Source organism: Pleurodeles waltl, chromosome 2_1 (assembly GCF_031143425.1).
Source record: "Pleurodeles waltl isolate 20211129_DDA chromosome 2_1, aPleWal1.hap1.20221129, whole genome shotgun sequence".
Classification (NCBI taxonomy): Eukaryota; Metazoa; Chordata; class Amphibia; order Caudata; family Salamandridae; genus Pleurodeles; species Pleurodeles waltl.
Genome location: NC_090438.1, coordinates 15,596,490 through 15,614,453, shown reverse-complemented (window position 1 = coordinate 15,614,453; position 17,964 = coordinate 15,596,490). Strand labels below are relative to the sequence as shown.

The 17,964-nt window shown below is 47.2% G+C and overlaps 1 protein-coding gene across 1 annotated transcript in view; it reads right to left on the bottom strand.

Moving 5' to 3' along the window:
* Positions 1 to 3,657: 3,657 nt before the first annotated feature.
* Positions 3,658 to 17,964, bottom strand: part of LOC138270197 (vomeronasal type-2 receptor 26-like) — a 73,207-nt gene continuing 58,900 nt past the window's right edge. The window contains exon 4 of the mRNA XM_069218849.1: positions 3,658 to 4,559. Coding sequence (XP_069074950.1) covers positions 3,658 to 4,559 — 902 coding nt within the window. The remainder of the gene's footprint in view (positions 4,560 to 17,964) is intronic.

Sequence of the window (17,964 nt, the reverse complement as noted above, 5' to 3'; positions counted from 1 at the left end):
ATGCACACACATACTATAAAGACGCACACACAACAACATCCACTCCCTACACTGACTCCCCCACCTCTTCCCCCTCACAGTCACATCACCACTTACTCATGCAGACATCATGCAGACATCAGTCCCAGGTCCAGCCACATGTGCAATCACTGCCACCGTCGCCACAACAAATGACCCTCATACATGCCCTCGTATACCACATCGGCATGCACCAAAACAGACAACGCAACCACATGCAGCACATCCACCATACTTGCACACACCACCCCAACATTCACTCACTCCCTGTGTTTCCTCCACTCTTCTTCCCAGTACACCTATATGCCCACACTTATCCACCCAACACACACAGAGCACACACATGTCATACACCCACGCACCAGTACCCAAACCACATCCACATATACACCTGTCAACCATTACCTCTCCCTCCACTCCCAAACACTTTACCCATGACCGACCTGCTGCCCCAAAAAAAGATTACTCCATGGGTTTTCCCTGTTCCCGTCCCCTGGTCCAGGCCCTGTTCACCCCAAACACCCTGCTACCCTTCCCAGCCCCCTGGCTTCTGCCTCCCTGTCCTCCTCTAGGCTGAGCCATACCCCGCAGACAGCAGTCTGCAGTGCGCCACAATAAGCACACCTGCCCCTCACACCTCCAGCCCTGGTAAAACTACATGTGGGTCCCCTGCTGTGGTGGCCTCCACTGCCGTCCTAACAAAGAAGGTGCAAAAGAGGGGCCAGGCTAAGGCATCCTCCCGAAAGCTGGTCAGTAAGGAGGGGAAGCCTAAAAAGAAGAGAGGGACGCCCCCATACAAACCCTGATCACACCCCCAACCGCCATCCCTGAGGTGACTGCATGGCCCATTGATGCCCCTGCCCTGTGGAGGTCTGCACATTGCAGTCAGGAGTCAAGTTGGGCACTCCTCATATGCCAATTGTGCCCGGGACGTTTGTATATTCATGCACTGGCCCTTGTGGCATTTTTTAAATAGTTGTTTTAATTGTGATTTCTAGAATGGCACAGTTGGTGTCGATGCTACAAAGCTTGCCCTGGCTTTCCTTGTTCACGTATGTGTGTTGACTGTGCATTTGTGCATGTGTCCTAATGCCCTTCCCTCCAGTGTGTGCTGGGCTGGGGCACTTACAGTTGGTGTCTATGTCAGCATCACTGGTCCTGGATGTCAATGGCCAGCAGGAGCTTTGGAAAGGCTTGCAATTCGCGTGTCATGCTGCCTACAGACCTGCCTGTGTTCAAGAAGGTGGGTGCCGGCAACAGGGGTCCATCCACAGTGGCAGTCCTGACGGAAACTTTACTGTGTTGACTGCGTTCTGCAGATGCCTTCCCATTAACTGCAATATGGCTGTCTAAACCACCAGGCCCATGTAAGTGTGACCGCCAACTCCACCGCAGTGGTCCACTGACCGCCAAACTCCTAATGAGGGCCCGAGTGTGTAGGAAAATTATTTACTAAAATGTAAATTGACGTCAAATTGTAATCAATGTTTACAATCAGTGTTTGTTATCAAAATTATTGTTATCAAAATTGTTTTCAAAAGCAACATTAATTACAACTAAACAAAAACCTGTATCATTTAGTTAAATTATGTTTACATTGTTTGTTAAATATTTATGCTTTTCAACTATTTAAAAAAATGTACTGTCCTTCTCTATTCTATGTTGATTTCTAAAGCACATGACTACCTGGAAGCTTCCCAGCGCTAGACTGGTTTAGGCGAATCACTAATGCCCCAGCCTCCATGAGTCAGGTGCTGCACTGTGAGGGAAAAGTAAAGTGCCACTCAGAGTGATTTCAAAATACTCATTCAACTGATTGAATATTGAATATTTTAAAGTGTTACCACTGAATTTGATTGCCACATTTGTGAAGGGGGGACCTCACGCATTAGCGCTCAGACTGATTTTCATAAAGCCGTTGATTTTTGAACGGGGAATTACTGCTGCACGTAGCTCTCACAGTTTATCATAAAGGCAGATCACGTTGGCGCTATAGTTGTTGAAACCTCAACAGCCTTAATTGGCGGCTATAAAAAGAATAATCCCAATGGGGTTTAGTCTAATCCCCAAACTCAGTTATTTTCTATGGAAGGGGGTTTTAATACCAGCGGTTGGCCATGCATGGTGCCCGACTTACTCTAGCGCTGAGCTGGGCCGATTCATTACACGTTTAGTCCCCTTTGTTGCTGTAGTAACTATAAAAGAGCAGTTTATGAACAGCGACAGGCTCACTCTTTGGTGGCTGGTCGATGTCTCTCCACAGTTTAGTAACCATATTACTTCTGCAAGTGTCAATCCAATGACTACTGCAGGGCCCATTCTGACATTCTACATGGGGTAGCTGACCAACAAACCATGGCCCACGTTAATGCTGACCTAACGCGGCTTCAAGGTCGTTGTTTGGTACATGAGGTACCTGGTAGCTGTGCAAGTCTGAATGCATGAAAATGTTTGGTTCTACAGAATCAAACTCCACCCATGAGTAAAACATTTCAAAGGGATATGCAGTGTGTGCATTTACAACAAATGCTACCCCTCTCCATGATAGGGACACCCCTAGCAAGGACCTGTTGTGTGAATGGAGCTCCGTCATTTACCCTGTCTCACCAGGACCTGGTGCCAATATAACAAATAGATGCAACACATGAAATTCAAAATACAGAAATGTAAAAATGAGAATAACTTCAAATACGTGGTCTCTTGAGTGTGTCAACTAACATTTCTTAACGGACAAGCAAACAAACTTACATAGAGTGTAAACAGCAAGTAGTATTCTGAAATTGTGCTATGCATCTGACAGCATTAACACAGACATGTGCTACATCTAGGCACATTAGCCAATAAAAATCCCATTCTGAGTTTCAAAGGTGGTTCAGACTTAAATGAACTGATTCAGAATAATAATGACTATTGTTCAGTTTATTGAAATTCTGCTATTTAGTCCCAGAAAAGCTGCTGTGTGTACTTTATAATCACTCAAGCTAGCTAGCCAGCCAGCCAGCAAAGTCAGTTTGTCTCCTAGCATCCTTCAGTTAGAAGGGATGCTGTGATTGGTTCTGTTTCTTACTCCGGGGTGTGAAGGTCCACTCTAATCCTTATCTCTCTGTGCAAAGCTTCTACAAGATGATTCAGGATCTTTGTTGAAAACTTTCAGAATAAACACTTAATAGAGAATGGTGAAATGACCATTCAGCTATTATAATTCAATTTTGATGGTGTTCATTTGAAAGGACAAACAATATGGAAATCTTGCCCATCAAAATTTGCTATTTCATGAAAAAAATCATTTTTTTAGTCAAAAATCCACTCATACTTTTTCATATAGTTCCGAAAGAAAATAGTGCTTACACAACACCTAACATAGCATGTGAATTTGTACATTTCACAGAACCTATAGGAGCATCTAGGCACAGATAATTATTGTTACACATCTCATTTTAATAATCTTAGAATGAGGAAAGTCCTGATTGAAGCCAGCATTGGAACCTGTAAGCATGAGGTTTCATGGAGTGGATGCATTAGTCTACTGAGATAGCAGACCTATTTTTTCATGTTGATTCTTTCTGCTGCAGACATGCCAAGAAGTGAGATTGTACTAATAACATATCTGTATACATAAATTGTAGATATTTCATCCTTTCATTTGGAAATAGGTTTTTGCAATAAGTACTGTTTTGTATTCATATCTGGCCTCCAAAGGATGATGTAACATTTAGGAATGAAGATACAACACAATAGCCCTGCACTTGATGACAGGATTGCAAAGATCTCCACGGCCACCAAATACTTTCCATTTGTGCTGAGATACGCTGGTATAAAAGAGACCCAGACGGCAAGGAACACAATCATACTGAAAGTAAGGAACTTGGCCTCGTTAAAACTCTGAGGCAAATTACGGGCATAAAATGCAATCACAAAGCTAATAGTGGCCAACAAGCCTAGATAACCCAACATCAGGTAGAAGAAGAGAACAGAGCCCTCATCACACTGGAAGATGGTGGTGTCCCCCATCTGTATCTTCACGGGGAACGGAGGATCAAGGAGCAGCCAGACTGTGCATATCAGGATAGGAACACATGAACACAGAAGGACCACGCCACTGGGCATTCTTGTCCCAAACCACCTTGAAGAACGGCTGGTGGGATCTCGAGCATTGAACGCTATAATGACAGTGATGGTCTTGGCCAGAATAGTGGAAATGCTGATGGAGAAGATAATTCCAAATGAGTTTTGCCGGATCATGCAGGTTGCCATCGTGGGATGTCCAATGAAGGTGAAGGGAGAGAGGAAGCAGAGCATGAGGGCGATGAGAAGCACATAGCTGAGACCTCTGTTGTTTGCTTTGACAATTGGCGTGTCCTGGTACTTCTTGAAGATGCAGAGAATAAGCAAAGTGATTAGGAAGAGGAGGCTGGTGAGGCATGAGAGTGTGATTCCCAAGGGCTCCTTATGGGAGAGGAACTGGAGAGTTATTAAATCACATTGAGTTTGTTTCTCATTGGGCCAGTGGTCTTCAGGGCAAGGCCAGCAGTCATGGGAATCTGAAGTAAAGAAGAAAATTGGTTACTTTTTACAATATCTGTACTTCAGAAGTGTCAAATTGATCATAGAGAGAAAGTGCAGCTTTTGTTGGACAAAGAAATACCCCTTGGTAGTCTTTTCTGTGGCCCCTTGGTGGGGAATAGAGAGGGGTCTTATTAAACACCCCCACCCATTTCAAGCTCCTTCATGGAGGAGGTAGAGAGCCTAAAAGAGATGCTATTAGTGTGGTTTTATGTGAAGCAGCTCTCGGCCTGTACTAAGAGCCATTGACTAAAGATATATCCACAGATCAACATTATGGTGGTCATTACGACCCTGGCGGCCGGCGGTATGTTGGCGGTAACACCGGTGTTCCGCCAGCAATTATGACCATGGCGGAATTGCCACGGCCATACCGCCGGCCCCTCCACTTTCCCGCCTGGATTCCGTTTGGTGGTCATAATCCCCAGGGCAGCAGTGCCAGCACCGCTGCCCTGGGGATTTTGAGTCCCCGACCGCCGGCCTGTCCATGGCGGTACACACTGCCATGGAAAGACCAGCGGTAAGGGGAATTGGGGTGCCCCTGGAGGCCACTGCACTGCCCATGCACTTGGCATGGGCAGTGCAGGGGCCCCCAGGCATAGCCCCGTCGCGCATTTCACTGTCCGAATTCTATTACGAGCCGGCTGCAATGTTGATGTGACATTTCTGCTGGGCCAGCGGACGGTAACCCTGTTACCGTCCGCTGGCCCAGCAGAAATGTCATAATAGGGAGACAGAAATACCACCGGCAATGGCGGTATTCTGTCTCCCGCGGCCTCAGCGGTCTTTTGAAAAGACCGCCGAGGTCATAATGGCCCCCTATATGTTATCTCAGCCTGTAACAAAATCAAAAAGTAACTAGCAATAATGATAATGAAAGCATTAGTACAGACATGAATTAGAAAGGTGAATGTGAGACAAATTCCTAACATCTAATACATAAAAATGTATCTCACATAACTAAATTCTGCCAGGATGAACTGCTGGGATGAAGAGATGTACCCATGTTCCCCCCGGATATTTCCCAGCATACCTTCTCTAGGCTAAACAACACCTATTAGGTTGAAGACATCCACGGTTCTGGGTATTACTTGCTTGTCCTTCGGAATGCTCCCTGACATAGCAACTCACACATCCAGAAAGCTATCAATAAGCCCTTTCCTACTTTTTAAGTTGAGTCTATCAGACAGTGCAAGCTATCTGATCTTGAAGCATATATTTTAAGCTTACCAAGAACATACTGGGGTGTGCATCTGTCCAACTGCTTACCACGAATTAGCTTTACTGTCACTCTCTTTTGCCTTCATCTTATTTCTGTTTCTGTTTGTAGATCTTGTAATTGCCACGCCCATTGAGAATAGCCTCTTTACCATCTTTTTGATATACTCACTTCCACTGCTTGCTTTTAGGAGACTATTTTTTTGTTTACTTCCTGTTTTAAGACTATTTGTGTGTGCATGTGTTTTGAAGCTATCTCCCCTGCATGCTTTCTTCCCCCCTCCATGTAATTATCCCTCATTAGTGGGTTTCTCATCCCCACAATCACTCTTGTTGTGCTGTCATCACAGTGTGTTCTGCCCTCTATGGTCCATGCTGCTCTCTTACGTTTGTGTTGCTTTTCCTCATCCCCACTCTGTTGTTTGTGCCCCACCACCTTTTCCAACTCACTCCCAACCCACTCCCACAACGTGGTCATCATTTAAAAAGTTTTAAGACATTCGTGCCTTTTCTTGTAATGATCCATCTCAGATAGGTCAACAAAAACATAAAAGTATGCCCATACCATTTTAACTCAGCCAGGATTCCAGATGGGCTGATGGCAGTTTGAGTTGTACTCAGCCATGGCGGCGCTAAACTCAGCACTGCTGTGGCTGATTACAACTCAGCCTTCTGCCAGCATTTCTGTGGCACGGACCCCACCAGTGCTCATGCCACAGGGAAGCCCCCCTGCTCAGTACCATTGGAATGCGGAATTCCATAGAACCACAACCAGACGTCGTCCAGTTGCTCCTGCTCGCAGAAAGACAATGGAATCATTGTTCATGAGGAAGACAAGGCCTATATTCAGACGTAATAGTACAGTGACAAATACAGCAACAACTACACCCACACATACTCAGTACGCCCACTGCAGCCAGCACACACACACACACTAGACATCAACAATACCCAGTTACGCCCAGCAACACAGCAGAGGCCCAGCCTTAGCATACAACATACAAACTCATAACAACAACACCAAAACTGCTCAAATATAAACACATGTCAAAAACTCACAACCAACACTGGCCAGGGACTGCACACAAATACAACACAATATACAACCATCTGTGATGAAACACACACAATTAAACCATCATACAACCTTGCAATCGACATAAACATCACACACAGTACACCAAACCCATGATGCCATGGACAATAGATGCAGACTTAAACATTCTAAACAAACAAAGCCATGAAGCACTACAACAAACACATATCAACACTAACACAACACACCATCATGACTACAACATTTCAGCTTCATACCCAAAACCATCACACAAAACACATCCGATCCCTGGGTAATAAAGGCACTGCACATAACCTCAGAGACTGCTCATACAATACATGAAGCATCAAGCTGCACACAAACACAGACAAATACTGCCACACAACTGTTGTCAGACAGGAACAGTTCAAGCCTAGGAAAGGAAATGCAGGACAATAATGTAAGCAGAAAGCCAACAACTGGTTGGTTATTAAATATTCTTATATTTAAAATAAAATAGAAATCCAAGGCCATTGGCCAGTCTATAAATACAAAATATGTACAAAAGCCACAAAATGGTGCCCCAACTTGACTCCTGACAGCCATGTAACATTCACAGGTAGGAGCATCAAGGGGTCAGGGAGGTACCTCAGAGATCCTTGAGGGTAGTGTGGGAGGGGGTTGGTCTTAGGCTTGGAAGGAAGGTTTAGGTTTTGGCTTGGGAAGGGATCAGGCCTTTTTGGGAAGGGTGGACTTCTTTTTGGAGCAGGGCCGGGCACGGGTGCTGTTAGGGGAGACCTTGGAGGTGGAAGGGATGGCATCGGGGGGGGTAACAGGGACTCATGGGGGGAGGAGTTGGGCAAAGGTCAAACTTGATAATGAAATATTTTTAGACACACTGGGACAGTCATACGAAGGGGGTTTGGGTGTGGAGGATGAGGGAGTGGCTGTCTGACGTTTAGTTATGGATGTCTTGGGTGCATGTTTGTGGGAGGTAGTGGGTGTCTGTTGACTGGGTGACTGAGAGCCTTTATGTGCCTTGGGTTGAAAGGGTTAGAGGTGTTGGGGGATACCCTAATGGGTGCGTGGTTGACTGTTGGGGTGATGACTGCAGGTACGGTGGATGTGCTGCATGTGGATTTATTAGTGGTTGCAGTGTATCTAGGTGTGGTGACTGTGGTGGATGTGTGAGGTCCTAACAGGATGCTGTCTGTGGGTAGGACAGGTGTGGTGGCTGGATCATTGAATTTGATGTGGTGTCTGCAGGTGTGTCAGGTGTTGCGTCCGTGATGCTGGAGGTGGTGTGGGTTTCAGACAGGTTGTGTCTGTTGCTGTGTCTGCAGCTGGATGTTGTCTGTGTGCATGCTGGTGGTGTGTCTTGTGGTGCTTATATTTGTCTGCTCTATCCTTGGATGTTGAGGTGGATGCATGCCTTTCTGTGTGCTTTGGCTGGGTCGGGGAAGGGGGTGATTCGGAGTGGGAAGAAGAAAATAGAGGGGGGATGGTAGACAAGAGGTGACTGGCTGCCATCAGTGTGGAGGCCATAGCCTGAAATGATCTAGCCAGTGCACCATGAATGCCCTCCAGGAATGAATTGCTCTGTTGGATTTGAGTTGCCAGTCCCTGGATGGCATTCACATTGATTGACTGACCCACAGAGATCAACCTCAGGAGGTAAATAACCACCCCACTGAGGGCAGCAGGGCTAACAAGGACTGAGGCAGAGAAGCCTGCGCCGAAGGAGACACCCACTCTCTTAGAAGGGCGGACATGACCAACTGCGTTGAAAGCTGCACGGAGGGCAGTGATAGAATGGGGGTGGCGGACAGAGATGGTCCCAGATTGGTCCACCACCACTAGGCAGTGGCCACTGGAGAAGGATTCCGAAGAAGATGTAGTGGCCACTGGGTCAATCACTGTTAGTGTTCTTATGACTGAAGGTCCCATGGCCAGAATCTCTGCTGCGCCCCATCTACTTTTCCTGCCGGTTTGGATGCTGAAATCAGAAAATCAGGTATGATCATCACATTCACCAGATAACACTTCCATCATACAGTACACATAGGTCACAAAACATACGGTTCACCAATAGCCCCAGGTAGTGCCAGTAAACACCTCCTGGGGGTATGATGTATGTTCCTCAATACATTGTGAAAAACCAGCTAAGCTATGTAACTAACACCTACAATACCATGAATGATGCTGACCAGTCATACTGTCCATACCGTGACAATGTAACTTTGCCACATGATACAGGTCCCCTATCCACAACAACATAGTCAAGAACCAAACAATTGTTTAGGAATGTGACATTGCTAATCAGTAATCAAAAACACATATTCAACACATGCAAATAATTTAAGTCCTCATTATGACATTGGCGGTAAATACTGCTTACCGCCGTGCCGACTGGGGCCAACATAATGCGGCCACGACGGATAACCGCCAAGCTTATTATGACACACACATACCAATCTGTCACTATACAGCCACACACAAAAGTTCACCAGCCCAAAGGTCAGTGATAAACTGGTGGTAGCAAAACCCACATCGTTACGCCAACAGAACTATGACCACAGCATTATGACCCACAAATCACCACAGCAGACATTCAATGGCGGGAAACCATTGGCAGTACATACCGCTGCCCTCAAAAAATACACACTCAAACAAAACTACACCACATTGGACAATTTAAACTACACACCACACTAACACACCCACACCACTATAAAACACACACCCACAGTACCCACAACCATTTACGAATACAAACCATTGCCAACAGAGATACAGCAAGAGCACCCACACAATCAGAGCCACATAACATCATCACCTGTACAGCCTCATAACATCATCACCTGTACACCATCCAGGCAACTTACATCACACCCCCCAACACATCATCCTACACACCTTCACCCACACCACTCACACTACACCCAGGGCACCACAACGACACCCCAGATTTTCTGAGGAGGAGCTAAGGGTCATGGTGGAGGAAATCATCCGGGTAGAGCCACAGCTATTTGGAGCACAGGAGCAGCATACATCCATTGCTAGAGGGATGGAGCTATGGCGGAAAATCATGGACAGGGTCACCGTCGTGGGACAGTACCCCTGACATCAGGAAGAGGTGGAACAACCTACGGGGAAGGTGCGTTCCACAGACACAAGACACCAACTGGCTGTACAGAAGACTGGTGGAGGACCCCTACCTCCTCCCCCACAATTAACAACATGGGAGGAGCAAGGCTTGGCAATCATGCATCCTGAGGGCCTGGCAGCAGTAGGAAGAGGATTGGACTCTGGTAAGTCAAATCTCTATTACTATCACCCCCCACCTGCATGCCATGACAAACCGCCACCCTCACCCTCACTCACATAACTTCACCACCTCCCACATACCCCACCATTACAACACACTCATCCCAATGCCAAGCCCTGAAGTAACACCAATGCATGGACACCCCTCACAGACCTGCATGGACACCTATCACCACTGCATACACACTGGAGAGAATCACCTAGCCCACCAAATAGCAACTCACACAAAGGCAAATTTGCCAGGGCAACAACAACCATAGAGGGCAAAACACCCATGCACATGATGTAACACGCAGAAACAATAACACTGCATTTACATCCCCACAGGTCCCCCAACCAATGTCACTGGATAAGAGGCACCAGCAACATCCAGCCCCCCTCCAGAAGAGGCCCACAGTGATGACAAGAGCTCTGCTTGCCTGCATCTTGATGACCAACCTGGCCCATCAGGGATCTCCGGACAGTCGTTTACCCAGGCACACACTCACACCACCACAAAGGCTCTCCCCTCAGGAAACACTACCACAGCACCCAACCTGTGGGGCCATTCCTCTGTTACCAGGACACGTCAATCAGCAGTGTGTCCACAACTACAGGGACCCCAGGCCACCCCAGAAACACAGGATGATCAGGGACCTGGGGTCAGTGGCAGTGGGCACACGGTTCAGGGGACAGAGGCATAGGACAACAGGGAAACTGGGAGGACTGCTTTGCAACAGGGGGAGGACAGGCCCAGGGAACCAACTCTCCAGAAGGCACTCACTGCGATCCTGGAAGCAGACCAACATTCCCTGAAGACGACGGGCCAGATACTGGATAAGTTGCAGGAGAACATGTGGCTGCAAGAGGGACAGTACTTGGGGATCAGGGAGGACATCACGACCACCCTGGTCTCCACTGCAAGGGTGTTGGCAGACATGGCCAACACTATGAGGGAGGCAGTGGCAACTCACCATGATTCTGCCACTAGCCAAACCGATGAACAGCCCTCCACCTCCGCTACCGCTAGTGGACAGGAGGCCCGGCCATATGACCAAGTGGCCACTAGCACCCCTCCCCTGCAGAAGGATAACCACCACGCAGACTTTCCCTGTGATCCAGGAAGAATCCAGAGACTATTGTCAAGACTCCCACCAGGAAATAAGACTCTCCTGATTGTCCCCCTTCTGTCCCACTCTGTCACCCTGTCCACCTTGAACTGCCATTGCTCCACTTCCTATGCCCCCTTGGACAATACATCTGTAATACAAATAGACTGGACTCTTCCCTGGACTTTCCTCCACCATCACCCCAGCCCATTGCACATTCCCTCTACTTCTTAGCACTTAAATAAACACCATTTGAAAAAATAAAATTATGGAGAATGTCAAATGATTTAAGTATGTATTAGTTTAACAAGGTTTAAACATTGAAAATCAACTGTACAGTAATATATACATAGGGAGGACCTGCAGTTCGCTGAAGCCAACACACCAGGAGCAATAGTGGGGCACAAATGTCTGCAAATAGAGATGCCAAAAGGTACCGTGAGTGGCCATAGAAGTGGGAAAATCAACCTGCCAGTGACAATGTCAAACACAAAACAGTCATTCAAATGTGAATTTCCATTGTCTTACCTGTGTGTCATTGGAAGTATTGTTGACATATTACACTTCTATTGTCCTCACCCTCATCCTCTGCCTCCTCATCTTCACTGTCCATAGGGTCCACTGCTGCCACACGGCCTTCTCCAGCCTCATCTCCTGCAGAAAAGGCACCTGGTGACGTAAGGCAAGGTTGTGCAATATACAGCATGCCACGATGATCTGGCAGACCTTCTTGGGTGAGTAGTACAGGGATCCACCTTCTAGGTGGAGGCAACGAAACCTGACCTTCAGAAGGCCAAAGGTTCACTCTATAATTCTTCTTGTTTGTCCATGTGCCTCATTGTAACATTCATCTGCCCTTGTCCTGGGATTCCCCACACGGGTCAGTAGCCATGAGAGGGTGGGGTTACCAGAGTCACCTGCAAATTTCGAGAGACAACTGTGAGCCACACACCAACACTTAGGGCCCACACCATACCCATACCAACATATACTGGCTGGGAACCAGGGCTCACTTATTAGCCACACCCTGTGCCTCTAGAGTTGAGACATCACCTATGGGATGCTGCTATTCCTCAGGATAAAGACATCATGCACAGACCCAGGATATTTTGCATTTACGTGGGAGATGTACTGGTCTGCCATGCACACCATCTGCACATTCATGGAGTGAAAGCTCTTTCGATTTCTGAACGCCTGTTGATTTCACCAGGGGAGGACAAAAGCAATATGAGTTCCACCAATTGTTCCAATAATTTTGGGGATATGTCCCATTGCATAGAAATCAGCTTTCACTGTGGCCAAATCCTCCACCTGGAGGAAAACGATGTAGCTGCGCATGTGTTTAATTAGGGCAGACAACACTCTGGTCAGCACTATTGAAAACATTGGCTGAGACATTCCTGCTGCCAAGCCCACTGTCACTTGGAAGGAGCCAGTTGCCAGGAAATGGAGCACTGATAGCACTTACACAAGAGGGGGGATCCCGGTGGGGTGGAAGATAGCAGAGATTAGGTCAGGCTCCAATTGGGCACACAGCTCTGTGATGAGAGCCCTGTCCAGTCTATAGGTGAGGATAATGTGCCTGTCCTCCATTGTTGTCTGTAAACAGGGGATGTCTCCATCTCCTATTCATCCGCAGCAGTTGCAATCTATGGGGCAAAATGGTGAGCAGCTGTTCAGTATCTCTTATCTTCAACCACTACACTTCAATGCATGTTATAATTGTAACAGTATTTTGTTGGAGAGGTCTGACTGGTGCATATGTCAACTGTGACTCAGTTAGGAGCCATGGCCTGCACCCCTCCCTCCCCACCCCCCGAAATGGTATCTGTCTGTCCTGTTTGGAGGGACAGGTGGAAATGCGGTAATTCCGCTGACGTTGTGGCCCGTTGCGGGAGGTGGTTGAAAACTGCCGTGCAACTCCTCATTGGTTAACATTGGGCACTATACGGTACATTGGCCAATGGTTATGTACGCCAGTGGTGACAGTATGCTGTATGGGCCTCCAGACCAACAGGTGAGTACACTGTGAGTACGATGCCTGGGGTGATGTAGGAGGCTGGCCTGGCTTACAATGGGTACCTGATGGTACTTGCACCTTGTGCCAGGTCCAGTTATCCCTTATTATAGATTAGTAGTGTTCTAGCAGCTTAGGCTGATAGAGGTAGCTATAGCAGAGCAGCTTAGGCAGAACTAGGAGACATGCAAATCTCCTACTATACCACTTATATCATATAGCACTACATCATAAGAAACACAATAGTCAGCGTTACTAAAAATAAATGTACTTTATTTTAGTGACAATGTGCCAAAAATATCTCATAGGATATACTCCCTTAGGAGCTAAGTACAATACAGAAAATATACACACAAACCAAAATCAGGTAAGTAAACAGTTAGAAAAATAGTGCACACACAGCAGAATACAATACGATGCAATAGGCCTAGGGGAAACACAAACCATATACTAAGAAAGTGGAATGCGATGCACTTAGGGACCCATGGCCTAGTGTAGTGTGTAGAGGGTCTCTGGGAGTGTAAGAAAACACTAAGGGTGTCCAAGATACCCCACCCCAAGAACCTGAAAAGTAGGAGTAAAGTGATACTACTTTCCAGGAAACACACTAAACTTGTGATGGAGGATTCTGCAAAGACCACAATAGACTGCAAAACACTGAAGACGGATTCCTGGACCTGAAGACCTGCAAAGGAAGGGGACCAAGTCCAAGACTTGTAAAAGTGTCCAGGGGGTGCACGAGCCCAATAAACCTTGGATGAAGGTGCAAAATGGCTGCCTCTGGATGGAAGAAGCTGAAGATTCTGCAACAACGAAAGGTGGTAGGAACTTCTCCTTTGTGCACAAGTTGTCCCAGGGATAGATAGAGGATGCAACATTTTTCTTTGGAGAAAGACCACAAACAAGCCTTGCTAGCTGCAAAGGTCACAATAAAGAAAAAGGGTGCTGCTCGGGCCCTGGAAGGACCAGGAGGAAGCCACTTGGAAGAGGAGACAGAGGGGGCCCTCAGCAACACAGCGAGCCCACACATGCGAAAGCAGCACCCACAAAAGTACTTGAACATAGGTTCAAGAAAACTGAGAGCGGTAGTTGTCTCAACACTACAAAAGAGGGTTCCACGAAGCCGGTGGTCAACTCAGCGAGTTGAGAAATGCAGGATGGAGTGCTGGGAACCTGGGCTAGGCTGTGCCTGAAGGATTCCTTGCAAAAGTGCACAGAAGCCCTAGCAGCTGTAGCTCACGTGGTGCACAGGATTACTGTCTGGAGAGGGGAGACAAGTACTTACCTCCTCAAAATTTGGACAGTTGACCACCTCTGTTCCAAGAGCCACACTCATCAGGATGAGAGGGGTCCCAGAGTACTGGTGATGCTGAAGTTTGGTGTCTTCTGGAGGAGGGGGAAGATTCCGTCGACCCCCGGGAGATTTCTTTGTGGCTTCCAGTGCAGGGTGAAGGCAGACATCCCCCAAAGCATGCACGACGAGGAAACGGTTGAGAAAGACTGCAGAATTAGGCACTACAATGTCGCTGGTAGTCTTCTTGCTACTTTGTTGCAGTTTTGCAGGCGCTCTGGAGAAGTCAGAGGTCGATCCTTGGCAGAAGTCGAAGAGGGAGATGCAGAGGAACTCTGGTAAATTCTTGCAAGTCGTTATCTGAGTAAAAGCGCACAGGAGAGACCATAATAGCCCTCAGAGGAGGATTGGCCACCTAGAGAGGTAAGCACCTATCAGGAGGGGTCTCTGACGTCACCTGCTGGCACTGGCCACTCAGAGGCCTCCATTGTGCCCTCGCACCTCTCGAGTCAAGATGGCAGAGGTTTGAGAGACACTGGAGGAGCTCTGGGCACCACCCCTGGGGTGGTGATGGACAGGGGAGTGGTCACTCCCCTTTCCTTTGTCCAGTTTCGCGCCAGAGCAGGGACTCGGTGTTCCCTGAACTGGTGTAGACTGGCTTATGCAAGGAGGGCATCATCTGTGCCCTTCAAAGCATTTCCAGAGGCTGGGTGAGGCTACTCCTCCTCAGCCCTTAACACCTATTTGCAAAGGGAGAGGGTGTAACTCTCTCTGAGGAAATTCTTTGTTCTGCCTTCCTAGGACTGGGCTGCCCAGACTCCAAGGAGGGCAGAATCCTGTCTGTGGGTTGGCAGCAGCGGTAGCTGCAGAGAAAACCCCAGAGAGCTGGTTTGGCAGTACATGGGATCTTTAGTGGAGCCCGAGGGATGTATGATATTGGCACCCCAATACCAGATTTGGCATGGGGGGACAATTCCATGATCTTAGACATATATGGGGCTACATATGGGGATTGACCTATATGTAGTGCATATGTGTAATGGTGTCCCTGCATTCACAAAGTCCGGGGAAATTGCCCTGAACTATGTGGGGGCAACTTGGCTAGTGCCAGGGTGCCTTCAAACATAGTAATTTGGCACCTAAGCTTCACCAAGTGAAAGCTAGACATATAGGTGATGTATAAGTTACTCAAGCGCAGTGTAAAATGGCTGTGAAATAACATGTGTGTTATTTCACTCAGGCTGCAGTGACAGTCCTGTGTAAGATTTGTCTGAGCTCCCTATGGGTGGCAAAAGAAATGCTGCATCCCATAGGAATCTATGTATAGGCAGTATAGGTAGTGACCTATCTGTAGTGCACGCGTGTAATGGTGTTCCCGCACTTACAAAGTCCAGGGAATTGGCCCTGAACAATGTGGGGGCACCTTGGCTAGTGCCAGGGTGCCCTCACACTAAGTAACTTTGCACCTATCCTTTACCAGGTAAAGGTTAGACATATAGGTGACTTATAAGTTACTTAAGTGCAGTGTAAAATGGCTGTGAAATAACATGTGTGTTATTTCACTCAGGCTGCAGTGACAGTCCTGTGTAAGATTTGTCTGAGCTCCCTATGGGTGGCAAAAGAAATGCTGCATCCCATAGGAATCTCCTGGAACCCCAATACCCTGGGTACCTATGTACCATATACTAGGGAATTATAAGGGTGTTCCAGTGTGTCAATGAGAATTGGTGAAAACGGTCACTAGCCTATTGTGACAATTTTAAAGGCAGAGAGAGCATAAGCACTTGAGGTTCTGGTTAGCAGAGCCTCAGTGACATAGTTAGTCACTACACAGATATACACATTCAGGGCACAAACTATGAGCACTGGGGTCCTGGCTGGCAGGATCCCAGTGACACAGGCAAAAGCAAACTTACATACCTGTAAAAATGGTGGTAACATGCCAGGCAAGATGGTACCTTCGTACACAACCCCCCCAAACGAGGGACAATAAGGCTAACCTTGCCCAGATGAGTCTTCATTGTCTAAGTGGAAATATCTGGAGAGTCCATCTGCATTGGAGTGGGTACTCCCAGGTCTATGTTCCACTGTATAGTCCATTCCCTGTAGAGATATGGACCACCTCAACAATTTTGGGTTGTCATCTTTCATTTGTTTAAGCCACAATAGAGGTTTGTGGTCTGTCTGAATAATAAAGTGAGTAACAATCAGGTATGGTCTCAACTTCTTCAGTGCCCAGACCACAGCAAAGGCCTCCCTCTCTACGGCAGACTAACCCTTTTCTCAAGGGATCAACCTTCTGATGATAAAAGCAACAGGTTGATCCTGGCCCTCAGAGTTAAGCTGTGATAGAACTGCCCCTACCCCTAATTCAGAAGCATCTGTCTGGACTGTGAATTTCCTGGAGTAACATGGGCTTTTTAGGACATGTGCAGAGCACATGGCCTGTTTAAGCTCATCAAAAGCCTTTTGACAGCTAGCTGTCCACAATACCTTTTTAGGCATCTTCTTGCTGGTGAGGTTATTACGAGGGGCTGCAATGGAGCCATAGTTCTTAATGAACCTCCTATATTACCCCATGAGGACTAAGAAGGCTCTCACCTGGGTTTGAGTTGTAGGGGGAGCACATTCCATAATGGTTTGGATCTTCCCCTGCAGTGTTGCAATCTGTTCCCCACCTACCAGGTGGCCCAGATAAACCACTTTTCCCTGCCCTATCTTTGAAGAATTTGATAGTGAGGCCTGCTTTTTGCAGGACCTCCAAAACTTTCCATAGGTGGACCAGGTGATGATCCCAGGTGGAGCTAAAGACAGCTATATCATCTAGATATGCTGCACTAAAGGCCTCCAACCCTTGCAACCTATGGTGGAAAATGCTGTTTTAGGTTTAGCATCTTCTGACAAATTAATCTGCCAATACCCTCTAGTTAAGTCAAAAGAGCTTAGATACTTGACAGAAGCTCTATCTATTAGCTCATCTCCCCTGGGTTTAGGGTGAACACCAGTTTTGGTTACCTGATTGAGACCTCTATAGTCAACACAAAACCTCATTTCTTTTTTACCATCTTTACTGTGAGGTTTTGGGACAAGCACCACTTGGCTAGCCCATGGGCTTTCAGAAGGCTCAACCACTCCTAGATCCAAAATTTTTTGAACCTCTTGTTTTATGCAATCCCTGACATGGTCAGGCTGCCTATAAATCTTACTTTTGACAGGCAAACGGTCTCCAGTGTTGATTGTGTGCTCACAACAGGTAGTTGTACCTGGAATCAGTGAGAAGAGGTCAGAGAATTGGCCTAGGAGATTTATACAGTTGTCCTTCTGCTCAGCAGTACGGCAATCTGCAAGCACCACTCCCTCCACTAAGCCATCAGCTTCAGTTGTGGAGAAGAGGTCAGGGAGAGGG